General features: G+C 49.1%; 1 protein-coding gene across 1 annotated transcript in view; it reads right to left on the reverse strand.

The window, feature by feature from the left end:
• Window positions 1-25904, reverse strand: part of SH3BP5 (SH3 domain binding protein 5) — a 70561-nt gene that overhangs the window by 29409 nt on the left and 15248 nt on the right. The window contains exons 4-5 of the mRNA XM_054384853.1: window positions 8365-8529; window positions 757-887 (exon numbers count right to left, since the gene is read on the reverse strand). Coding sequence (XP_054240828.1) covers window positions 757-887; window positions 8365-8529 — 296 coding nt within the window. The remainder of the gene's footprint in view (window positions 1-756; window positions 888-8364; window positions 8530-25904) is intronic.

The raw sequence follows: 25904 nt of genomic DNA on the forward strand, positions 1-25904 counted from the left end.
AATTTCACCAAAAAGTCATTTTGAGATGGGAGGATTAAAAGCTAAACACAGCAAACATTGTTCAGGGCAGCTACAACCTGGAAATGTAGATAAAGCAACTCTGAAATAGGAAGAGGATTAAGAACTGGTTACAAACAGGGCCAACATTTTAACCAGGCTGTGAGCAAAGAGCTGTTTCTGCAGCATAACACATCAGATGCAGACACCTTACTGAGGACACTTACTGACTTGCTGTTCTGGTCTCCTCTCTGAAGTGTGCTCCTGTCCCCAGCAGCAGCTCTCTGTAGGAAGGAAGCAAGCCTGGCATACAGCAGGCTGCTCGTGCAGTCTCACCCTTTTGGGTTTCTGCCCCTTGCTTTGTTCCTCTCCTCACTAAAAATAACAATTCAGCTGCAAACAATCCTGCGCTGCAAAACCTTCACATGGATCTCTGTGCTTCTGAAGGCAACATCTGTGTGAATCCCACCAGCCTGTTTCTCAAGTCACACACCACAAAAAGATCAAGACAAAAAAAAATGCCAAGAAAAGGTTTCCTAGCCCATTTAGCTCACCAGTCTATCAAGTTAAGTGCTTCAAAAGACACTTAGGATAAACACAAGGCCGATATCATCACCAGCTTTGCTGTGAGGCTGTCACAGGCAGGCAGGAGCCCAAAGGCAGAGGTACAAAGGGTAACACACTTCCACAAGCCTGGAAACCCCCAGAATCAGCATTTCCCATCTCACCACCACACTCATCTCCAAACATAACACATACTTGGATTTATTGATGGCTCTTTTCAGCTTCTTCTCCAGCTGTTTCATCCTGCCCATGGCAGCATTGTATTTGGCTGCTGTCTCCTTGTGAACCAGCTCACTTCTCGTCTTGGTCTGTTCTGCCTCCATGACCTTCAAGAGGGAAAATATAGGTTGAGTGGCAAGACATCGTTTTAATTAACAGCATCTTCAGAATCTCTCCAATCAGCTCCTGTCAGGAAAGTGAGGGTGTAGAAAATATTACCTTCAATGACAATACACAAGAGTTGCTGCTGAGAGGAGCAGCAGTGTGCTGGATTTGCAAACACTGTTAGCTGTGACAGAGGTGCTGCATGTTCTTGCATGGTATCTCTTACAGCAAGCTCAAAAGAGCTTCAAGTTTGGGGATCACCGATTTTTAACCCCTTTAGATACCTAGGAGCAGAGCAGCACTAATCACTAGATTAGAGTGAGCAGCTTGTTTCTGTTCCCTCTCCCAGCTGCCAGGCTGCCCAGCCCCCCACTGCAGCCCCACCACTCTGGAAGGGCTGAGGTCCAGGGGCAGCAGTGGGAGGCCAGGAATCATGGAATCACAGAATGCCTTGGGCTGCAAGGGAACGGCTGGAGGAAGCTGGCTTCTCTCCTCAAGAGCTGAGCAGCCTCAAGCCCCAGTTCTGACACTGAAAGCAGAGGTTTAGGCCGAGCTGACAGCCTGGGCCGGTGGGTGGGGAAGCTCCATGGAACCCAGCTGCTGCCTGCGCATGCAGAGGCTGCTCCCCCAGGACCAGCACTCGGCTGCTCTCCATGGGCAGCCCAGGCCTCCCTGGCCTGTTGGGCTGCAGCCCTGCACCCAAGCTGTGAAATCCTGTAAGCAACCATTTCTCCAAAGCTCTATAAACAAGCACTCAGTGCCCCAGCATTCTGCAGCCAGCAGGAGTCTACAAAACCGACAGGAAAAGCGAAGGTCCCTCCCTTGGCTGCTCTGCTGCTATTCCACAGTCACACTTTGCCAGTAATTCCACCCAGGGAAACTCTATTGTGCAGATTTAAGGTATCAGAAGGTCTGTTTTCATTAATGCACTTGTGGTCAGGGAAGTAAGAAAAGCAGACCCTTTGCCATTGGTCTGGCAACGAGGAGGCAGCAGGCATCAACCAGAGGCTCTTGCTGCCACAACTGGGGGCCACGTTTTGCTCACCTGCACACACATCACTTAAGGAAGCTACCACAGGACTTTGAACTATGAGAAAGAAAGGTTTCCAAACAGTCTTTTCATCAGATATAGACAATATAGTCAGCTCCAACACCCTTCAACTATTTTATATATTCAATCCTTAACTTAAAAAGAAAGATTCTTAACTTTTCTTAAAAAGAAAAGTTTCTGTCAGATTCATAGCAGATTCTCCTGAATCCTGGAAGCAAGCTGCAGCCTCTTCTCTTGAACAGCTGTTGGGAAGTTGAGTTGATGCCATGACTTTCCCTGGTGAAATATGTCAGGCAAGGCTGGTTTTGGCCTGGAAGTATCTTAAATGAAGGTACAGTCTCCAAAGACTGTACAGAAGCTGGTTTGCCTTCTTTGCAGTGTGGCAGAAAAATGCAATTTAAAGATGTTAGAAGCTACAGAAGAATGGAGCAGCTGGAATTTACCAAGGCTCAATTAAACCTCAAACCCTTCACCATCAGTTTTGATCTCTGGGATGAACCTCATGACAAGCAGTACCAGCATCAGGGTCACAAAGCAGCTTAGGTGTCCAGTGTCATGCTGATTTTGTACGTACCAAACTCTGCAGGAATGCTGAACCCTGCAGGGCTGGGGTTGGAGGATGACAGCTTGTAAACACCTCAGAACGTCTCACAAAACAGGGAATTTGCTGCCAGCCAGACACACCCATGTGTGTTGCATCCTTTGAGGAATCAGTGATGCAAGGAAAACCATCTCCCCACACTCCCTTGTTCTCCTCTGGACATTCTGTCATTACCCACAGGAGCCTGTAGAGAGACCAGGGACAGCCTGGCCTCTTCCTCCAGGACAGCAGCTCAAGGTGCACACATGAGGCTGAGGACAACACTTGGAAGACTCTGAGGTACCTCTGTGGAGATCCATCACCTAACAAGATGTGTTTAAACATTTTCTTCAGACCAGAAGAAACAAAGCTCCTCCATAGAAGCCAAATGGCCTGGAAATAGAGTAGCTCTCCACCAGGGCAGGTGGACAGAAACAGACCACAAACCTCCTCTGCATCTGGGAGGTTCAGTGTCAGACCTGCCAGGGAAACCCCTTGCCTTTGTCTTAAAAGAAGGAGGACAAGGCTTGTGTGAGAAAGAAACACTTTTTACCAGACCTAACACTACAGTTGGGGAAAAACCAGTCTCCTATGGACCTGTAAACAAGGTTTTGGTCACAGTCACCCAAGAGGCTGTTTTGGCTAATAAAAGGCACCATGCTTCTACCACCAGCCTTGCTTTGGTGGTGCTCCTAAGCACACCTGTTTCTTTCTCACAAACTCACATGGATGGGTCTTCTAGGGGAAGAACGGGAAGTAGAAGAGATAAGAGGTCAGTAAAGCAGGAGGAGAGAATCAAGGATGCAAAGGACTGCTTTTAACCCCTGCCTTTCCAGGGTGGATGTCTTTAGGGCAGGGAAGGCCATGGGTACTTTTATTGTTTCTTTCAGAGACTTCCCCCCACACCTCCCTGTTTCTCCAAGCATTTCTGTCTCCAGGAAGTGTCTCTCCTCCCTACAGCACTAAGATACCCAAGCATTTTACACTGACAGATGGTACTTTATGGTGTAATAGCAAAGGGAGCTTCACAAGCCAAATTAAAGCAAGGGGGAGCATGCCTTCTCCCTCCTCCCTCTCCCCTCAGCCCTTCCTTTTTAAAAGGCCTTATGATCAAGAGCCAAAACATTTCTTCTCCTTGCCAGAATGTATGAACTGAACATACTTCAGGAATGAGTGTAAAAGCAGAACCTTTTTAGGACTGCAGATTGCATCAGCAGTTAGGAATTAGCAATTCCGTGAAGCATCTTGCTTTCTTTGCCAGTTTGTCTGGAACTTAGGGTGATGCATCTGTCAGTGCTTTCCTTTTGTACACTCTTGTGAATGATTTTCAACAGGAGCATAAATGTGAAGGTCTCTCTCCTTCCAAAATTCTCCATCCTTGGGCCCTTTTGGGGCTGTTCAGTCTGGAGAAAAGAAGGCTCCCAGGTGACCTTATTGTAGCCTTCCAGTATCTGAAGGGGGCCTACAAGAAAGCTGGGGAGGGACTTTTTAGGCTATCAGGTAGTGATAGGACTGGGGGGAATGGAATAAAGCTGGAAGTGGGGAGATTCAGGCTGGAAGTGAGGAAGAAGTTCTTCACCATGAGAGTGGTAAGAGCCTGGAATGGGTTGTCCAGGGAGGTGGTTGAGGCTCCATCCCTGGAGGTGTTTAAGGCCAAGCTGGATGAGGCTCTGGCCAGCATGATCTAGTGTGAGGTGTCCCTGCCCATGGCAGGGGGGTTGGAACTGGATGATCCTTGTGGTCCCTTCCAACCCTGACTGATTCTATGATTCTATGATTCTACAGCCCTGTACTCCACACCCCAAGGCTCAGCACCACCATTCCAGATACTAGCAGACTGACACCACACTTCTGTTTCCCAAAAGCTTGTTATCCAAATTTTAAAGACCAACTGCAGTTACCCAAACCCCAGTAGGCCAGTGGCTAACAGTGAACACCACCCTTTTTCTCCAGGCAGCTGAAGAACTCAACAATCTGCCTCCATGCAGGCCAGGAGACTGCATTTCCATTATAATCAACAGAATTGATCTGACAATGAACTTGCCCCTCTGGTCACATGAACTGTTCTCCAGACACCATTAATTTCTTGATCAGACCTTCTCTGACCAAAGTGGAAGTTTAGGCAAGTCACTGGGATGTACAAAGTAATGTTCTAGACACCCAAAACAGATGAGCTAAACCCCAGCCTGTCTGTGGAGAAATGGACATCCAGACATAAAACACAGGTGTTTACCTGCAAACACAGCTCGAGCGAAGAGCAGAAGCAGATGAAGCAGCTGCCTGACTTGCAGGATTGCACCACAACCCTGTGCTTCACTGAGGTCAGCTCATAGCTCAAGCACAGACATGATAGGGACTCCTTGGTCTGCACAGGCAGGCACCCAGCTCCTGCCCAGGCACCCAGCTCCCTTTGGAGACACAGCTCACACTGCAAGGGCAAAGCTGCCGAGCGCCAGCCTGGCCTCCCTGTGCCCAGCCATGCTGCTCCTGCCTCACCAACAGAAACGTCTGCCATGTGCCATACCTCCAGCCCACCCAGGACAAGCAAAGTTTCAGTAGTTCTCCCATTTCTCATCCATTCCATTCTCTGACTACAAAACCTTGTTTACAGTAAGCCATCAGCCTGGCACATTGAAAACAACCTTAACAGCTTTTCAGTCTACAAAGAAATCACAAAGCTATTACAACATGCAACCCTTATCTCCATTTCCTCCCAGGGAATGCTTCCTGTTAGGAGCCCAAGTCTCTGTCTACATCCACTGGGTCAAGTGCAGCAGCAAGCTGGCAGTGTTTCCATCCACACCTGTACAGAACACAAGTGTCTCCTTTATGCCTTGCCTGCCCTTTTCCTTTATGTTTGCATTGTTTGCCAGCTACCTACTGCTACAGGGCTCAGGTTTGGTCCCAAATTTCAGATCTATTCAACAGTCTGCTCCCTCTGCCTAAAAATAGCAAATAAAAACACTTTGTTCTTGCATGACATTCCTGTCAGCAGAGCAACAAATGAATCCACAGCCCACTCCCAACATCTGGCACAGAGGCCCTTGATTGCTTGATTCCCTGCAGTACAAGGCCCAATGCAGGGCTGTTCCCTGCCCAGTAAAGCTGTCACTTAGAAACACAAAAAGCTGGCAAATTGAAATACCCAGAGTGCAAAAAATGTCTTCAAGAGTGCTTTTATAGGTAGAGGAATTCTGCTTCTTAACTCTCAGCTACAGTTTTTCCCCTCAGCAATTTCTAATGTAATTACAAGTTACATGTCTGAGTTCACAGCAATGCTGTAATGCTGTGGCTGTCAAGGAGAACTTTTGCTCTAGTAGATGCCATCCTCCCACCTCTATTCTTTCACAGCTTGGTAGGGAACCATGAAGAGTTCTGCCCCTTGAGAGCCCAGTTACTCCATTTACCTCACCCAAAACTAAGGACAGGCTGAGGGAGCTGGAGTTGTTCAATCTGGAGAAGAGAAGATTCCAGGGAGACCTTAGAGCTGCCTGCCAGTACCTGAAGGGATCCTACAGGAAGGCTGCAGAGGGACTTTTCCTGAGGGTGTCTAGAGACAGGACAAAGGGAAATGGTTTGAAGCTGAGGCAGAGCAGGGTTAGACTGGAGCTCAGGAAGAAGTTCTTCAGTAGGAGGGTGGTGAGAATCTGGAATAGGCTGCCCAAGGAGGTTGTTGGCTGCCTCCTCCCTGGGGGTGTTCAAGGCCAGGTTGGATGAGCAGCTGAGCCTAGTTGAGAGGTTTCCCTGCCCATACAGGAGGGAGGTTGGAGCAGACAAGGTCTGAGGTCCCTTCCAACCTGAGACATTCTATGATCCTGTTATTCTAAGCACTGCACTAACTGCATGCCCTGAACCCAGCAGGTAGTCACTCTGCTGCTAAAGAAACTCCAGAATCCCCCCAAGCACACACTGGGCCCATTCAGTCAGGACTCCCAGAAGCATTTCCACCCTTCTTGGCTCCAGCCCTAGCCCCAAAACCTCCACCATAGCCAAGGAAAAAAAAAAAAAGTCACAAAGCAAACTTCAGGTAATCCTCTCAAAACTTGCTGTACCCTGTGCAGGTGTGGATAGGTGCTTTCTGGGAGAGCTGGATAACATACTTTGCATTCAAGGAGCCATCAGCTGCTCCACCCAATTCAGTCTGTGCCCAGATGATGTCATAACCACAGTAAATAATCCTAAGGGTCCCATCTACTGCTCAGCTGGAACCAGCAGAGACATCGTGGTGTGAATCAGCCTCCTGACAAGCAGATACTCTGCTCTCAGCAATGAGACACACCACCACCACCAGCATGACTCCAACAAACGTGGCCAGCCGATCATCTCCTGCTCTAAATCACTGGCTTTGTCCACCTCAGGTGTCCTCCTCTTTCTGACTGTCAGGGTTGTAGGAGGATACAAAGATCCCTTTGAAACTTCCAAAGCAAAGAGGAATCCATTTGAATTCTCCAGATTGTTAGCAATTCTTTCCCACCCACCCCAGCACAGCTTTTCCTTATGCCAGCTAGAGAGAGGCAGCTGATCCGTGGTTGCTGTCGTTCTCCACCAGACCTCAGCAGTTTCACAGTCTGGGGCACTAAGCAACCCCTTAGATGCCTCCAGTTTTCTCACCTACCTATTCTGAGACTCCAAAGCTGTGCCTGATTTTCTGGGCTTTGCTCACACTGAACAGGTGTGACAAGAAAAGCACAGCTGCTGGTGTCCTGGTGCTCAGGCTCTCTTCAGGAGCACACAGGCTACCAGAGCTACCAGGATAGGGACAGTAACACCAAGAATACCCTGGAACTTGTTTTCTGTTTTTTAAATACAGCCCAGCTTCTCCATCTCTCCCTTGCATGTAGCCAACATCCTTTCTGTTCCCTGTTTCTTCACAAGGCAGCTGGTTTGCACAAATCCCTCTGAAACAGAGGCTTGCTTATAACCCAGAAGCTTCTGCAACAGAACAGAGCTGCTGCACTGAGGGCTGCAGGACAACATCAACACTGTGTGGCACACCAGCATCTCTGAAACAGCACCTTCAGCTTCTCTGGCATACCAAGGGAACTCTGACAGAACAAAGGGATTTAACTTTGAGGTTTGGTTCTTCCATGTCAAAAAAACCAAACCAAAACAAACCAAAACCAACAAGAAGAAGAAAACCCACACACCATTTTTCTGCCTCTGGGGGATTTTTAATAGATGGGGGAAAAGACACAGCAAATGACAGGAAAATTCTTCTTGAGAGCTCTAAAATGAATCCTGCCTTTCACTGTCAGGTGGTACATCTCTTCTGTAGGTTTAAAAAGACTTTACAAAGGAGGTGCTATGGCCTTGTCTAAATCTGGAAGTTAATTCAGGAGAGAGCTGTGTGCTAATTTCAAACACAACACCTTTTTGGGTAGTTGTACATTCAAACCTGTTTTTAGAGCAAAGTGCCTTGCTCAGCTTACTCCACACTAAGGACAGGTGGAGTGAAACTGGAACATGTCCTTGTTTTCCAGAGTAAGAGTTTCCACAACGTGTGCATACGGGCACAGCCATCCCTTTGCAACTACCCTGGCATCACTCCAGATGCAGACATGCCTTAAGACATTGTTTATCCTTATTATACAGAAGTTAATATTTTTTTCTTTAGAGAGCTACTCCACTACCTGCTAGCACAGCCAGACACAACCAGCATTGTCCCAGCAGCAGCCCAAGGCCCAAACCCTTTAACACCTTAGCCCTCAGAGCTTTCTGTCTCCATCTCCTACACGTCACGTATCCGGATCAATACAAAAAAATCTGGTCTTTCAGAATCTAAGCCTCATACACCACAGGAGAACACAAAATATAGGGAGTACAGATGCTGGGGCAAGCTTGTACTTACCCTCTGAGTAGCGTGGTTGAGCATCTCCTGCCAGGCAGAGTCAAACTGGCGTTTGTCATCTTCCAGCAGCCGCTGCTCAGCGAGGGAAATGGTCTCTTTTGCAGCACGCAGCACTTCAGTGGCCCTCTGGAAATCCTGAGTCGCCCTCTGAGCCTCCAGCTGGGCCTGCAGAAGACAAGTTGGGATGAGAGATGAAAGGACCCCTCATGGTCATGCTTAGGAGATCCACCACACTAATCCTGGGGTTTGAACAAGGCTGCCCTGGTGTTACTGCTTCCCAACCTTTCACTCCTCACTGGAGCAAGCACTGTTAATTCAGCAGCTCCCACCCAGGCAGGTTGTTTGCAGAGAGCTGTCTCATGGTGTTCAGTCTAAAAGCACACAGCTGATGGCCTACACAGAAGCACCTGGCTCAGAGACATGAGGGAGGCTTCATCACCAAGAAACATAACAAGGGAAAAGGCAATAAACAAACCTGTAGCATGTCAGGAGTACACTGGGAATGGCACTCCTGAGTTTAGTCAGGGTGGAGCTTGATCCAGTGCAGCATTAATCACCCTGAGGAAATGTTTTGGAAGTATTACATTGCTGTAAAGCACGGAGGGGGTGGTTGCTAGTTCTGTAGATGTTCTCCTGCTTTGCTATGGCTTGGACTCTGGTGGTGCAGCAAGCCCCCAGCAAACAGACACAAAGGTGACCAAGGGCATTCACAATGCATGTAAAACACAGGTGAAGGCCCTCCTATGCCCTTTGGAAACTGCTGCTTTTTTTCACCAAAGTTACACAAATCTGTGCTTGAAGGAATTAGTTTCCACTGTCTACATGGAAGCAGGGGAGAAATCTTTTGGTGAACCGTATGGGTCTTGCTGTGAGCCAAGACTCCTCTGAACAACATGTGCCCCAGCCAGCAAAGCAAGCACAGCTTAGAAACCATCTCATCAATGAGCTGTGATCTCTTTTCTTCTGAACCAAAACCAATTCTCAGAGACACTGCATTACAGACCACCTTCAACTCTCCTGAAGGCTTCAACAAGGCTACCCAAATCCCTCTGAGCAGTCCCCTCTTGCAGATCCTCCAGATCCCTAAGGGAGCAGCGAGCCCCGTCCTGTTCACCCCTAGCAGGGAGAGCAGCCAGCAAAGCAGGGATGTGCTGTAGGGTTCAGCAGTGCCACAGTGACAGCAGTGCCACCCCAGGGCCCAGCAGTCTGCAGTGCTGCCCTTCAGCACTCCAGTGTTAGAAATAGGTGACTCTGCAACAAACAAAGAATGTCCATAACCAGTTGAGTGGTGTTGGCTGGGGCTGGGTTGGGTGTTTTAATAAGGTATTGTCCTCTCTTCTGCTAGTCATCACTGAAGGGCTGGCAGTTCCAACACACAGGCTTTCAAACATGCACCTTTCACATGGTTTTCCTTCAGAAAAAATTCATTTCCTTTCATTTGCTGTCTCTTAACTTTATCAGCACTTTACTGCACAAATACCTTGTTTAGCTCACAGCCTGCCCTGAACTTTTCTACATGATCTGTTCCATCAACTTCTATTTAAAGCAGTAGTTTGGAGCTGTTCTGCACTGAAACACCACTCTTGAAAATTGTAAGCTTCACATTCACATTTAATTGAACATCCAGCACTGGGAAGACTCTGTTTACACTTCAATGATTCTTTAAAAATAAACTGGCATTACCCAGTTTATTCCCCTGGGAGATGTCTTTGACCTGACATGACTGACAGAACAGAATGATGAATAAACCTTTACATGTCATGGCACACAGAGAAGGAGGCTGAGGCTGCAACAGCAGAAAGGACTCTGACACACAGAACACTAAACTGAAGAAGATGGAAGTCTTAGGAATAAAGGAAGAGGTTTTAATGTGAAGCAGTGGTGGGCATTTGGGAAGTGGTTAAAAAATTCCCTGACATGAAATGGGAAATAAGTAGAACAATGGTGAGTTTTCCCAGCAAAGAGCCAGCTACTTCTCCTCAGCACCAGCTGTATCAAATATGTTCACACCTGAGACACCACAGTTATTGGTAAAGGTAATGCAAAAAGCCCTTCCCTTCTTGCCTTCTGGCAGGGGGGACAGACTCCTAATTTAAACTCGAGGCTCAAAAGGAAATAAAGTCCACTAAGTTTTCCTCACAATAACCTGAAATAGCAGCAAGCTCTTCTTGCTTCCTTCCCCCTGTCACTGAGAGGTACTTCACCCCGAAGTGCCAGTGGAAAAAACAGGAGCTGTGTGTCAGAGGTCCTTCAGCTACTGGCTGGGGAGGGAAATCAAAGTCATCATAAACAGTGCAGTTACTTCCTTCCAACCAACGTCCTTGCTGCACTTCCTTCTGAAGTGGCTGCTGGTGTTTTCCACAGAAAAGACATTCTCTAACCATGCCCTTTGCTTTGTTCAGGCAGCTTATACCACCCCACTCTGCTAAAATCTTGTGAAGAGCCAGGGCACCAAAGTGCTAAAACTCCAGGCACATCCCAAAGCACAGGGAGCCCTCTGGGTCCACATCAGTGAGGGAACAGCATCCCAGTCTCTATAAGAAAGGAGGTTGCATCTCAGCACCCCAATCACCACCCACCAGCCTAAATGTATTAAACACATTTTATACACTCAGGACAAGCCTGACTAAAGAATATTTGACTTTAGCCACTAACTAACCCAAGCCATGGTACCCACAGAGAGCAGGGAAGTCACCTGAAGATCTTCAAACAAAGCTCCACCTGAGCTGCCAACAAAGGGCACAGCATGAAGCCTGAATCTTGGCCTCTGCTGAACCCTATGAACATTCACAACTTTTTTTTTTTCCTTCAAGCATTTGCCTGTGCTAGAAAAGGGATCAAATGAAAATAAAGGCCAAAAGTTTTCCATCAAAATAGCTTGAAATGGGATTTTGAAGAGTGAATTAAAATGCAAGACTCCAGCAGGAGCCTGCACCAAGTGCTACAGAACAGTGCTGCAGATGCTGGGAGGAAGAGCAGGGCTGATTTTCATGGCAGGCCCTGTGAGAGAGAGCCAGGTCCCAGGAACTCGCAGGCAGTAAGGCTCCAGGTCCCAGGAACTCGCAGGCAGTAAGGCTGTCAAAGCCCAGCCCCAGTGCAGGCTTCAGCTCCATGACTGCCCCACCACAGGAGCAAGCCCATCCATGCAAGAAGCAGCTTACAGACAGGCAAACATCCTGCTGATCCCCTCCCACCCGGGCACAACCACACCAGCCCAGGACTCCTTTTGCAATGTGGGTTAAGAGCAGAGCCCAGGGGAAATACAAGTGTTGGAGAAATGGAGTTTCCTCACCCTAACTGCATCAGCACTTCAACATTTCTGTTGGCACAGATACCCAGGTCAGGGATCAACACATCTAAGCCAGCAAAAAGTCTGCAGAGCATTCAGAGTGGAGTTAGTACACCCTTGTGGAAAACAACATTTAGTGTTAGCTTGCCCTGCTAGTAACTCATCTGATGAAGCCACAGTTGGCTGCGCAGCAGGAAAATGTTCTCTGTGATAAGAAAACCAGAAGCTAAATTTAGAATTCAGCTCGATTTCTGCTTGCACCTGGACCTGCAGGACGTTGAGAGCTGAAGCTGTCACCAGGCAGCCCATAACTCTGGCCATGTTGAGGCTCATGCCCCATGCTGAAACACACGCTCCCAGCTGTGTCTGCTGAGTGCTGCTCTGCAATGGCAGCTTGGAAGCACAGGGTTGGGACACAAAATGCTTTGTGGCTTGAGCAGGAGAGCTGGTCCCAGCTGCAAGTCAGCTTTAGCAGATATCTGAAGGCATTTTTAGTCTTCTATTTTAAGCAACTTGCTGAAAGGCCTGGGAAAGCAAAAGGCCAAACACAAGGCTAAAGAACAATACCTTAGTCATCAGAGAAACATCACCAGGTTGTGGTTTTGCCAGTGTGAAAAAGGACACCCCAACACTTCTTAGTAAGCAGTCACTGAGTAATTAGCTCTCATTTGGAACTCCCTCCAGCACAGACAAGCTGTTGTGCACCACCACTGACAGACTGTCACAGGCTTTTGGTTTCAAGCCCTCATTCAGGATGGAAGAGAGAGCAGCCATGTTCCTCCCATGCTGTTAAGAATCAGAGAGAACAACAGCAGCTCACGGCTCTGCCTGACCTCCTGACACAGCCTGTGAAACTCAGCATTCCAGGCAGTGGCTGTTGCTCTCAAAAGACCAGAATTCAGAACTCTCAGGAATGGCTGAAAACCAGGTTATTTTGCTTTCAAGCACAAATTGCTATTCGAGTTGAGAGAGTTAGTCCTGGGGTAGCACAAGGGAAAATGTGCTGGGGATGAGGACAAAAATCTCCCAGGGAGACTGGAGGCAAGTGGGATGTCAGCTTTCTGCCTGCCACCCATATCACTGGTGCTACATGACATGAAAGTAAGCATCTCTTCCAATCAAGTCAGAAGGAGCTAGGCCAGTGAAACTCCCTATTGAAAATGAGGAAACCTTGGGAACTGGGTAACCTGTGTCCCAGCTCCCACTGCCACAGAGACCAGGACCAACTTGTGCCTCACCATATGGAACATCAGCTAAATGTCTTCATCACTGCAGACCCTTCTCCTATCAGTAAAATACAAAGCAGGACCCCTTGAGAAAGGCAATTAAGCAGCCACAGAGATCTCAGCTAAGGAGAATCCCAGTGTCACAGCAGTCTGTAACACACCAGCCACCAGCTCCTTCTGCTGTTGTGTTCCTCCCTTCTCTGCAATTCCACAGGCTGCAAGCACCCTGCTACAGACAAGTCTCCCACAGCAGTAAATCCTTTCCCTACAGCAAGCAGTAAAGACAGGAGTTCTGCTCTGCCCATTCAGTCCCCTCTTCTATGCCTTTCCTTTCTTCTTGCCACTATCCAGCTTGTGCTCCTCCCCACAGGTCATCTCCTTTCCACAGCTCACCTACCACTTTCTCCCTAGCTCCAACATGCACAGCACCAGAGCTCTCAGCCAGTTCCTGAGGACTCAGGTGTGACAGGCAGCAGCACTCACAGAAGCAAACGAAGACCTGTGGAATCTGTCATGTTCTAAACCCAGCAGTGCTGTAAAAACAAGGAGGGGCTGACAGGGTCACCATTGCAAGCTGCTGAGGGGCTGCTGGAAGCAACCCCGTCCTGGCAAATCTCTGCAGGGGGATAGGAGCTTGCATCCTCACGGGCAATCCCATTCCTCCTGGTCTGCACAGGGCCCTGTGCACCAGAGAGCCCTGCACAAGAGCTGGGTTCTGTTGTTAGCTAAAGACAGGGATGGAAACAAAGCTGGGCTGAGGCAAGGCAGCAGAGGAAACAACCCCAGGTGTTTGTTTCAAAGTGCAGCGGCTCTGGAAGGGCAGCAGCATGCAGGCAGACTTTCAGGCCAGCAGACAGAGCTGCCTGTTGACTCCCACAGCAGGAAACCTATAGTCTTTAATTAGGAAATACAATCTCCTGTTTGGTGCACACCGCTTTTATTGCCCCAGTCCCCCTTCGTGGCCAGAGCTCTTCGGTGGCTGACCTAATAGAGAACTTTCCCCACTCTACCACATACAGCTGGCATCTTCAGTGCTAACACCAACCCAGACACATGCTCCTCTTCCTCCTTTCATCTAATTTCCAGGTTTTGGCTCTGCCTTCCTAGTCATACAGGGTTGCAGGGTATCACTGACACAAAACTGGTGCCTCACGGCCACAGCATTCCTCTGAGGCTAGCTGACACCTAACACCCCCTGGCAGACCCTGCCAGCCTCTGCCCTGTGAGCACACGGACACAGTTCACAGCCAAGCCAGGCTTCCAGAAATAGAGGCACAGGGTACATTTTGTGGGGCCAGGCCTGCTACAGAACTTCTCCCCTGGGTCAGCCTCCCTCAGCAGAGGCCCAGGTCGTAAGTGTAGATAAATTCTTGGGCAGGATGTCACTAACACAACCAGCAGCTTTCCCAGGCAGCAGAGACTGTTTTCAAGACTGGCTTCTCATTTATCCAGATGAACCCAACTCACCCCACACTGACAGGGATGGCACTCACCAGGCCAGTTCCTCTGCCTTACTGCCAGTAGAAGGCAGGGACAACCCCCATTTGTGAAGCCAATGCCAGCTGGAGTGAGGGGACAGCAGCTGCTCAGCGCAGGACACCAGCGCACCACGTGCTGCCCAGGGCCTCTGCTGGGACAGGCACTTGTTTGTCTCTGTGACACCAGCCTCTCCCACTCATTAACCTTTGAAACAATGGTTTAATTGCTACCAGCCAGCACAGACTTGCTCACCACTATGCAGATAACAATTAACTGTGTCTCAGGTACACTCTTCAGAAGGCAGCAAGCTTCAGATGTCTCCACTCTGGCTCCCCACCACGCTCTTCATGATGCCCCCGTGGTTAGTTTGTGTGAAGTCCAAAAGGGAACATGTTTTTAACAGGAGCTTCCCTCCATCAGTCACCCCCACCCCGAGTTGGTGGCACTGCCTGTCTTCAGGGATCACCCTGATCGCTGCTGCATCACAGCATCCTGCACAAGCTTCTGGCAGGGCTGAGGACAGCAGGATCACTGCTCCCTGACCACAGCATACCTGCCTTGCCCACCACTGCAGTGGACTCAACAGTTCAGAGTCCACAGGGTGAAGGAGTTCAGTGCTTGCTGCAGCATCCACAGCAACGAGCTTCTGAGTGCTGCCCTTCTGGCTTGTTTCCCTCAGCCCCTTTCAATGCAGCTGGCAGCCAGTAAGCAGAGCAGCAGCTGGATGTCAACACAAGGATGCTACAACGTTCAACAACCCTCACAACAATCCTGGCACCAGCACAGCTGCAGTCCCGACAAAGACAACAGTCAAATGAACGCTTCTCTGCAGTACCAGACAACAGAATATGGAGCAACAGCCCCAGGCAGCAGCTTGGAAGTTCAGGTTGCAGATTAAAACAGTCTTTCTCACCAGGAGGGCAGCATGAAGATGAACTTGCAAGCTGAATGTGAGCTTGCAAGCTGAGTTTTTCCAAAGCATTCTTATTTGTGTCACATCCTTTGTGCATCTCACACAGCAGAATCAAACAGCTGAAGCAGGATGTGTAGAACACAGGTTGGAAATCCAGCTCCCCCAAAACCCACTTCGGAGTTACCTACACAGAGTCAATTCCTGTGTTCTCTATTCTGTGTCCCACAGCCACATCACCTAAGTTACAAACCTCTGTCTCTGGAGGCTTTCAAGACCTGGCAAAGCCATGGCTGAAGCAATCCAGCAAGGGTGACAATTCTGTTTTGAGGAGGAGGTTGGGATCAGATGGCCTCCAGAGGGCCTGTACGAGCAGCATTTCTATCAAATACCACCACTGGGTTTTTTTTCTTAGAGTTTCTCAGAAGAAGGAACACTGCTGCCAAAAATTTGCAGCAATGCTGAATGTTCTCCTAGATTCTCAGAGCCAGTAGTTTGTTTTCTGGAATGATCAGCCCAGTGATGGGGTTAGGAGGTGGGGGTTGGTTTGCTTGATTTAAGGACCATGACCTTCCTTTCCCCTTTCCCTACAGACCAAGAACTCCAAGCCAAATCAGAACAGAGAGGCAGTAATAAACCAGAGAGCTCTTCTTGCTATAGGTTGTGTACAGATGCTTAGAAACAACTTACAAGATCCAAAAGCTGGGGAGTGACCTCATTCTGGCAGATCCATGAGGCTTTGGGAGCTATATGTTAATCTGTGATGGTTGCACCACTGACAGCAGAGTCTCTCAAGAGTCTGCAACACCCTGATATTCTTTAAGCTGATTATTGAAAATATGTACAGGGGTTAAATTTTGCTTTTTCAAAAGCAGGTCTGATGATTTGTTTGGGTGGAAAAGGTGAAGGGGCAGGGGAGAAGGTGAAAATAAGCCTTGCTAGAGCTTTTTGGAGCACAAACCATTTCCACCCTGCTGCTTAAGCAATGAAACGCCTGTGGAATTTGAATGGTGGGGGTTGGAAGGGAGCTTTGGAGATCATGGAGTCCAACCCCCACGCCAGAGCAAGGTCACACAGGAACTGGGCCAGGTGGGCTTTGAAAGTGTCTGCTTTTGAGTAGGTGTCTTGTTCTTGTGCTGGGCTTTGTGGCCTCATCCATGCACCCACCTCATCCCTTCTTACAGCTTGTTACAGAACTGACCTGACTCCTGCCTCTGATCTTCCAGGCAAACCTGTAGTCTATAAAAAGGCCCAGGAAATAAGAGCAGACCTACAAAGCATGTTCTGGGAGACATCTAGCTCTGTGCTAAAGTTAGGTGAGAAGTTTAACTCCCTTTGGGCACAAACCTTATTCCAAGGGACAGAAAGCTCAATGCAAAACCAGCAGTTCCCTCCATTAGCTCCTTCTGCTGCACAGACAGCACAGTTGGGTCTCCTCACAGACACAATCCCACCTCCCTTAACAGCTAAAGAGAAATTTTCCTGAAATGCTGTCAAGATCAGTCCAGGACTGGATAAAATAACCAGCTGCCAGCCCTTCTCTTTGCTCTGGTGGCTCCCATCCAGACCGTGCACGAGGATCTTGCGAAACAAGGGTAAGAATATCACCCCTGAGCTGATCACCACCACTGTGCACTCTGTCATTTGAAGCCTACTGGAGTCTTCTCTGGTTTTGCATTGATCTAGCTCCTTGCCTCTCAGGGGTAGAGAGGCAATGCTCTCTCAGGCACAGGAGATACTACCAAGCTTTTTGGCCCTCCCTTGTCTTATAGGGGGTTGCTGCAAGACACCAGTCTGTTTGGGGCTACTCACACTAATCAACAAGCCACTGGCACCAAAATTCTTCATCCTAACACCATCTAGACACAGCTTTCTTGGGCACTCGCTGCCATCTGCTTGTTGGTTGTGCATTTGTTTGTGGCCAAAATGATAAAGCTGCTGCCTTCTGAAAGAAGGGACCACAGAACACGTCCAGGTTTTCCTCTCCCAGGTAAAATATCTTCTTAGAGAAAAATGCCAAGCTAATCCTCTCCCCCAGCAGGCATCCCGAGAGTCAGTGGGTCTGGGGTTTACAGCTGTGTTCTAGGTTTACAGAGGCTCCACACACTCATCCCCATCTGGCAGCAGCCTCCTTGCTAAAATCAGAGGCAAGGACCAAACTCCCACAGACACAGGCTGCAAGATGCACACCTCCTGCCTTAGGGGAGTCTGCTCATTATCCAAGATAATAAACATTAAGCACATAAGAGAGGCAGCAGATTCAGAAGAAACACCAGATCCTTGTCTCACCTAATTGCCGCCAAAGCAGCAAGTGTCAGTGAGCAGAAGTTTCCAGAGGGCTGGCAAGGGTTCTGCAAGAACATCTTGTGTGTGCCAGCAAAGACAAAGCACGTGGGTAGGAGTTTCACCTGAGTGATGGGGCTGCCCTGGACATGTCCTCCTTGTCCCCAGAAAGCCTCACACCCACCAGCAGCTGCCAGTCCTCAGCAGTGGGGACATGCTCTGGAAGAAAAGCCCAGGCTGACCCTTGTATGTCTTTGCCAGCGTGCTCACAGCCACTTCTGAGTCATTTTCCTAATGGGCCTGCTGAAGAGAAGCAGTCTCCTAACCCTTCCAAATCTCTCCTTGTAGAATTATGCATGTGAGCAACAGGCCTGCTCCACTTAAAAGAAAAGGTTGGAGGTGGTGCCCTGACAAACGGACAATCCAGGTAGCCAGGTAGTCCAAATGAGTCCAGGTAGCAGCAGGAACTTACAGTTCCAGTTCCACTTCACAGCAATTAAATCTGGGGAAACCTAATAATGACTTTCCAGTACCTGAAGGGGGCTACAAGAAGGCTACAGAGGGACTGTTTGCAAAGGCCTGCAGGGACAGGATGAGGAGCAATGGTTTGAAATGAGAGCAGAGCAGATTTAAATTGGATGTGAGGAACAAGTTCTGTACCATGAGGGTGCTGGAACACTGCAACAGGATGCCCAGGGAGGTGGTTGAGGCCTCATGCCTGGAGATATTCAAAGTGAGGCTCAACAAGGCTCTGGGCAACCTCATCTAGTTGAGGATGCCCCTGCTGATTGCAGAGGGGGCTGGACTAGAGGAGCTTTGGAGGTCCCTTCCAACCCAGACCATTCTATGATTCTATGACCCTTTAAGAGCAAACATCAGTACCCTTTACCAAGTGAAAAGACCCAAACATCAGCAGACAGAGTTGAAGATGGACATTCCTTTCACATCCTGGCAGCAAAATTCATTTTCTAGCAGCAGAACTGCAAGTTTGCTGCAATTAAGGGATTTGTCTTGAAGCAACTGAGTCAAGACAGAGCTGTTCCCATACGTACTACAGAGAACTAGACTCTTCAGATCATCTTTTCCAGCAAGAGCAGACAAGAGCTCATAAATGCACGCTGTCATAATGAAACACCCAGAAGGCACCATCCACACAGGTTTGTTCCAGCAGCAGCCCCCAGCATGAGCATTTATCACTTCCTAACACACTCCCCCATACTTAGCCCCCTGTGCACCATAAAGATTGTGGTGGCTGAACAACTGCCCTGAAGCTGTCAGATTTGTGCTGCCTTCAGCAGCCACCCCTGAGCAATTGCCATGCAGAGCAGGTACACAGGGTACCACCCTGACTTCGAGCCACCCTGGCTCAAATGTGAGCTGCTATTTTTAACAGATGATCCTGTCTGTGGCTTGCAGTCTCTTGAAATAGCCTTTACTGGGGGGCCAGAACAGACTGGGAGGGGAAACAGCAAGAGTTTCAGAAAGCATGGCAACCTTTCCTTGAAATCATCAGGGGGCTGCCACACGCTGTAGGTTTGCCTTCTGGCAACAGCTATGCAAAGTGCTCCAGCTGTGCAGTGGAAGCCACAATCTGACTCTCTCGAGGTTTCCAAATTGAAGAGGGAACAAAATGAAGTTAATCAAATCTTCAGATGCCAGCAGAAGAAAAAGGCATTCATGTTAATTTCATGTCCCAGCACCCTTAGAGAATTGCTTATCCCTTTGCAGCAGCTCCAGCACCTGCCTCTGCAGCTGTAAGCACAATGCCAGCTCACCTGTACCTCCTCTGCCTCAATCAGTACACACCTCTCAAACACCTCAAATTCTTCTGCCCAAGTCCTTTCCTTGTTACTCCAAAGAGCAGAAGACATTTCTACACCAACGTACCTCAGTACTCCACCATTTAACATCTCCTTGCACAACACTTTGAGTATTTCACAACAGGAAAACAACCAAAAAAAAAAAAATCCCGCACAACATTCTTGAAGAGTAGGCAAAATAATTAGGTCATTGCATGCTTGACAATTAATGGAGAGGAGGTTAAGCAGTCAGCTGGCTTTTTATAGGCATCCTCCAGAAGAGCTAAAAACTGATGGAAGCTTTATGGGGTTGGGAAAGTGGGAGAAACAGACACCAAAAAAAAAAAAAAAAGCTAACACCTTTTCATTTCTTCTAGGTAAATTATTCAAAACACTCAAATGAAAAGAGGACTTTCTTCTACTTCTGGAAGGAAAGGCATTAGAGGGAAGAGACTCTAATTCAGAGGGCACAGCTAACACATTTACACCTGGAACACTCCAAGGCTCATCTTCTACTAACCATCAGAACACCAGTTACAGTTTTTGCATCAATAGCTTCTACAGACTAACCACCCATCCACAGAACAGTACTCACATGGAAATAAAATGTAGCATGGATGAATACCAACCCAAATAACTAGACGTGTACCCCAAGGCACAGAAAGCACAGAGAGACACAGGTGGTGGTCTGGCTTTGAGGGGGCACAAAGAACACGTGCTCTGGGCTGCATCCAAAGCAACATGGCCAGAGATGGAGAGAAGGGATCCTGCCCCTTTGCTCTGCTAAGACCTCACCTGCAGTGCTGTGTCCAGCTATGGAGCACTCAATACAGGAAAGACAGGGACCTGACAGAGTGGATCCAGAGGAGGGCCACAAAAATGATTGGGGGCTGGAGCACCTCTGCTACAAGGACAGGCTGAGGGAGCTGGGGGTGTTCAGCCTGCAGAAGGGAAGGCTCCAAGGAGCTGCCTGCCAGTACCTGAAGGGGCTACAAGAAGGCTGTAGAGGGACTGTTTGCAAAGGCCTGCAGGGACAGGACAAGGGGCAATGGTTTGAAATGAGAGCAGAGCAGATTTAGATTGGATGTGAGGAACAAGTTCTGCACCATGAGGGTGCTGGAACACTGCAACAGGTTGCCCAGGGAGCTGGTTGAGGCCCCATGCCTGGAGATATTCAAAGTGAGACTTGACAGGGCTCTGAGCAATCTGCTCTAGTGGAGGATGTCCCTGCTGACTGCAGGGGGGTTGGACTGGATGGCCTTTGAAGGTCCTTCCCAACCTGGGTGATTCTATAATATACAGAATTTATCGACAGAGGGATTTCAACAATCAAGTGGCTAAAAATCAGTTCCTGCTATCCCCAGGTGCCATGAACCTAGCTTCTGCAGGTGGTTTGCTAGAGCTGCCAACTAGTCTGCAGGAAGTGAGGAACACTAAACATGAATCAGGTAAGGATTTCTGCCAGTTCATCTGGGAAGTAGCAGCAAAGATGGGGCAGATTTCCAGCTGCTCAGGATTAAGAGGGCAGAAGCCTCCATCCACACTGACCTAGTGTCCTGCATTAGCAGGGTTGATAAGAAGACAAACACATTCAGGAGCTTCCCTTCACAGGGCAGATCTTTGGCCTAACTTTCCAAATCTGAGCAGCAACATCTGTCATCTCAGCAAAAGAGAAGCTGTCCTCTTTAAAGACAGCTCATTTGAGACACTCAAACACCACCCTGCTCAGCCAGCTGGATGAACCACAGCACAAACGCAAAACTGAGATCTTTAAGCAAATAAATAGCAATCATCAAATGAGCCAGGCAAAGCCCAGCTGGAGAGCCAGGAACATCTCCCTAGGTTTTGTCACAGCTTTGACCTGAAGGGCCACTCAGTCCAGGAGGGACAGGGAACTGCTCAAAAGAGTCCAGCACAGAGCCACAAAGCTGCTGAAGGCAGTGGAACATCTCCCTGTAAGGACAGGTTGAGGGAGCTGAGGCTCTTTAGCTTGGAGAAGAGCCTGCAGGGTGCCCTCATTCATGTTGATAAAGATGTGCAGGGCAGGAGTCAGGCTCTGCTCAGTGATGTCCAGTGATAGGACAAGGGGCAAAGGGTGCAAGCTGGAGCAGAGGAGGTTCCATAGGAACAGAAGAAAAAGCTTTTCCACTGTGAGGATGACAAAGCACTGGAGCAGGCTGCCCAGAGAGGTTGTGGAGACATTCAAAATCCACCTGGATGCATTCCTGTGTGACCTGCTCTAGGTGATCCTGACCTGGCAGAGAGGTTGGACTCAATAATCTTTCGAGGTCCCTTCCAACCCCTAATGTCCTGTGATTCTGTGAAAAGGCAACAGAACCATAATGCAAGCCTTAAAACACAGCTTTCAGGTTTAAGCACTCAAGTGGAGCAAGCAGAACACGTGGAACGTGAGCTTGGTGTGGCAGCAGTGGGGCACTGAGCCATAGGTACCTGAAGGCAGGCTATGACTCCTACACACTCCTCACAGGGTCTCAGTCACATCTGTGCAAATGTGGTGAGAGCATAAGAGGCACTGCCCATCAGATTTGGAGTGTGGCAAAACATTTTATTTATTTAACCCAAAGTGCATCCTACTCCAGAAATGAGGTTGCTGAATCTCAGTGGACTCCCTGGTGGAAGCCCAGGAAGCGACTCCTCACCCCCCATAACAAAATGAGTGGTACCAGATGGCCCTGCTTGGCTTTCCTCAGCTGGGTGCCTGATCACAGAGTGTGGAAAGGGAGATGAATGTCCTGGGAATGCCCCTGGGGACCACAGCCACAGGAACTGCACACTTGACCAGAGGGCTGACATCACACCGACGTGGTTCCCCCAGGATTTAATGATGTGTTTTGTAACAACTAAATGGAATTGCTGCTGGGAAAAGGAGGTTCATGTCTAGAGCAGGTCCACAGGGAGCAGAAAGGGAAAGGGGACACAAAATTCTTAGATACAGCCCACAGCCTTCAAGCTGCACCCTTCCAGGCACCACTTCTTGCACACCAGCTGTACCATCTCTTTCCAGCTGGGCTCCCCTGCTGCCTTCATGACACCTCCCATGTCTCCTTTCCCTTTGGAGCACCCCAGAGAGCTCTTCCCAGGCAGGGATTGTGCTGCCTGCCTCCCTCCCTTGCTGGCCTGCCCCAGAGCTAATCAGGCCATCACATTCTTCACCATGAGAGTGGTGAGAGCCTGGAATGGGTTGTCCAGGGAGGTGGTTGAGGCCCCATCCCTGGAGGTGTTTAAGGCCAGGCTGGATGAGGCTCTGGCCAGCCTGATCTAGTGTGAGGTGTCCCTGCCCATGGCAGGGGGGTTGGAACGGGATGATCCTTGTGGTCCCTTCCAACCCTGACTGATTCTATGATTCATCAAGCTCCTCCACCACCAGGTAAGCTCCAGGTCAGGAAGGGAGTGGCTCCTCTGCCTCCAAGAGCCCTCTCCACCCCACCAGCCTAAGCAGTCTAGAAGCAGCTCACATCCACTTCTGCAGGGCTGTCCTGCACCCCAGAACAAGCCACTTCTCACACCATTCACCCCACCTTCCCAAACCAGAAATTGTCACCTGCTGTCCTCACACTGAGGGGCTGCCTGGAGCCATGCAGCAGTTTCAATGAAAGGGCACACTCAGCACACAGACCACAGAAACACAACCCACGCTGCCAGCCTGGGATGATTCCTGTATGGCCAGAGGAGCAATGTCCATACAAAACAACTTCTGCTGGCTTCATCACCACAAACACAGGTGGAAATAGTCTTAGGAGGCAATGGAGGTACTGTGCAATCCCACGTTGAAAGGAGTCATAGATTCATAGAATGGTTTGGGTTGGAAGGAACCTCAAAGATCATCCAGTTCCAATCCCTGCCATGGGCAGGGACACCTCCCACCAGCCCAGCTTGCTCAAGGCCTCATCCAGCCTGGCCTTGAACACCTCCAGGGAGGGGACATCCACAACCTCCCTGGGCAACCTGTTCCAGTGTCTCCCCACCCTCATTGTCAATGATTTCTTCCTAATCTCCCATCCAAATCTGCCCTCCTCACTTTTGCACACATCATTTTCTGCAGCTTTGTCCAAATGCAGGATACAAGAGAGCCCAGAATCAGAGCAGCAGCACTGCACAACCATCCTTACTCACCAGCACTGAAATGCAGCCACAGGAAGCAGAGCAGAGTTTGGGTGCTGGGTGTTGGAAGGACTTGTGGAAGGTTTGTCAAAAGTCAGTTTTCGAGTTTCTGGATCCTCGCTTTGAAAAGATGAACCCACCAGATAGATTTTTGGTTGCTAAGCAGTTAACCAGAAACAATCCTTGAGCCAGGCAAGGTCAGTTGGTTGTTGCACTGCAACTGTGCCAATGATTTTTGCTTTTTACTGGCTCTGTGGCAAGCTGCCACACGGGAATGCAAATCTGTCTCAGTTCTGCTGACATTTAATTTTCGCTGCTCAAGTTCCCTCTCCCTCCACCTCTTTTTGCCAAGAGGAGCTTGCCAGATAACACAAATCAGCCTTCTCAAATTGTCTTAAACATGAGCATGAGGACTTCAGCTCACAAAAGCAGTGTGAAGAAGGAGATTCCTCATAACATGGCTACCTCAAATAGACCTACAGTTTACACCTCTAATGCCTAGGAAACAGAGGAGAAGGCCTGTAAGCCCACCACTACTGGACCTGGACCCAGGAGTTATCACCCTCCTGTCCACAGCAGAGCCAGCTGGTGCTATGATCCAGTTAGCTCTCAGTCACTGAGTGAATTTGGATGGGAAGCAGCACTGGCAGGAGCAGAGTTCCCAGTTCCCAATTAGTTTTTAAGGATGCTTGGCAGTTCCGAACCTCCAAATTCTGTGAATTTAAAAGCTTTTTTCACCATCTCTAACCTTCCACACTTGCCACACCACTTTCAGACACAACACCTAGAAAGTGAGGTGGAAAGGCCACTTTGGAAAGCTTTGCTCGTTTCTGGGCCCTGCAGCTCTGACTTCTGCAAAGGATGGTGTCAGTCTCATCTGCTGAGGAAGAGTCTCCCACCTGGGCAAGTGTGCCTTGATCTGCTTACAGCCCTCCCCCCTTCACCATCCAGTGGCTCAGTTCCTCCTCAGTTCCTGTTCTACAAGATTGCAGCAGCTGCTTTTCATCCTGATTCCCTTTGGATACGAGATTCATCAAGCCCCTTGGTGCAGAATTCACCTGACAGTTTTGTGAAAAGAGGCAGAATGGAGACCTTTGCTGAGTACCTGAAGGCTCACCCCTAATCATTCTTCACCCCATGAGCTGATACCTTCAAATGTGACAATCCAGAATAAGATACTACAGGAGAGAACATCACGGAGGTAAGGAGAAAGAGTCGTACTACATGAGAAGCTGCAGTGGCCAGGGCAGGGGAGCTGAGTTGAGCCTGCTGAACACTACCTGGTTGTCCATCAGCAGCACCTTCTAGGCTTTAGCAGGAAGGACTGTTGGACATTCCAGTGTGTTCTTCCAAGGCTTTTGAGATGAAAGGGTGCTGCTTAAGAAGTACACCAACATGATGAGAAGAACCAGGGAGAGCAGCCCAACAGGAAGCAGGACACACACATCCTGCAGCACACTGCCGTCTGAGCACTGCTGCAGGTGGGTCCCTTAGTGAGAGACACCATTCATGTGACTTGGCTTGCCTGAAGCAAGTTTTCTGACACTCTTTTGTAAAAGCTGAATGAGGTGGAGGTCAAGGGGAACATCACAAAGCAAACCCACGTCCCACCCAAATAAACTCAGTCCAGGAGCCGAGCAAAGCATCCACACACACTCCCAGTCTGAGTCAGTACTGGGGACAAAACATCTTGCCTCACTGCAAGAAGAGCAGAGCAACAGGAGTGAAAGCTTCACTGAAAGCAACACTGCCAGGGCTTGTATTTGGGTTAGGGGCACTACAAAGGCAGGGGCTGCTTTCTCTGTGGGGCTGGGTGGGAATAGGTTTTTATCAGATATTTTTCCAGCAGAAGCAAAGCAGAAAGGCCAAGTCCTCCTGTGCAGCTTGGCCCCAAGCTCACAGCAATGACGTAGGGGCAGCAGTGCTTTAATGGCCCTTCTCACCCAGTGACCCCAGAGAGCTTTCACTTCCCTCACTGACCTGGGCTCTGCAGCAGCCTGGCAGCTCCACCTCACATGGGAACAGAGAAGCACAGAATGGTCTGGGTTGTAAAGGACCTCCAAAGGTCACCCAGTCCAACTCCCTCGGCAGTCAGCAGGGATATCCTCAACTAGATCAGGTTGCCCAGAGCCCTGTGGAGCCTCACTTTGCATATCTTCAGGCATGGGGCCCCAACCACCTCCCAGTCAGGAGGGACAGGACTCATTCACCAGCCCAAAGATGAATGCAACAGACCACACTTGCTTCTTCACAGCATCCTGGCCCTAGGGAGGGAGCACACTTCTCTCAGTCATGCTCAGGCATCTCCAGCCCCAGCCTTGCAAAATGCTAAGTCAACAACAGCTTAAGACAGAGATTAAAAACCTGTGCTGTTGTTTACATCATTAATGTTTCCTGGCATCCTCACCCTTCTTCCCCATTACTTTTGGGCA

This window comes from Indicator indicator, chromosome 11, assembly GCF_027791375.1.
Source record: "Indicator indicator isolate 239-I01 chromosome 11, UM_Iind_1.1, whole genome shotgun sequence".
NCBI classification, from domain to species: domain Eukaryota; kingdom Metazoa; phylum Chordata; class Aves; order Piciformes; family Indicatoridae; genus Indicator; species Indicator indicator.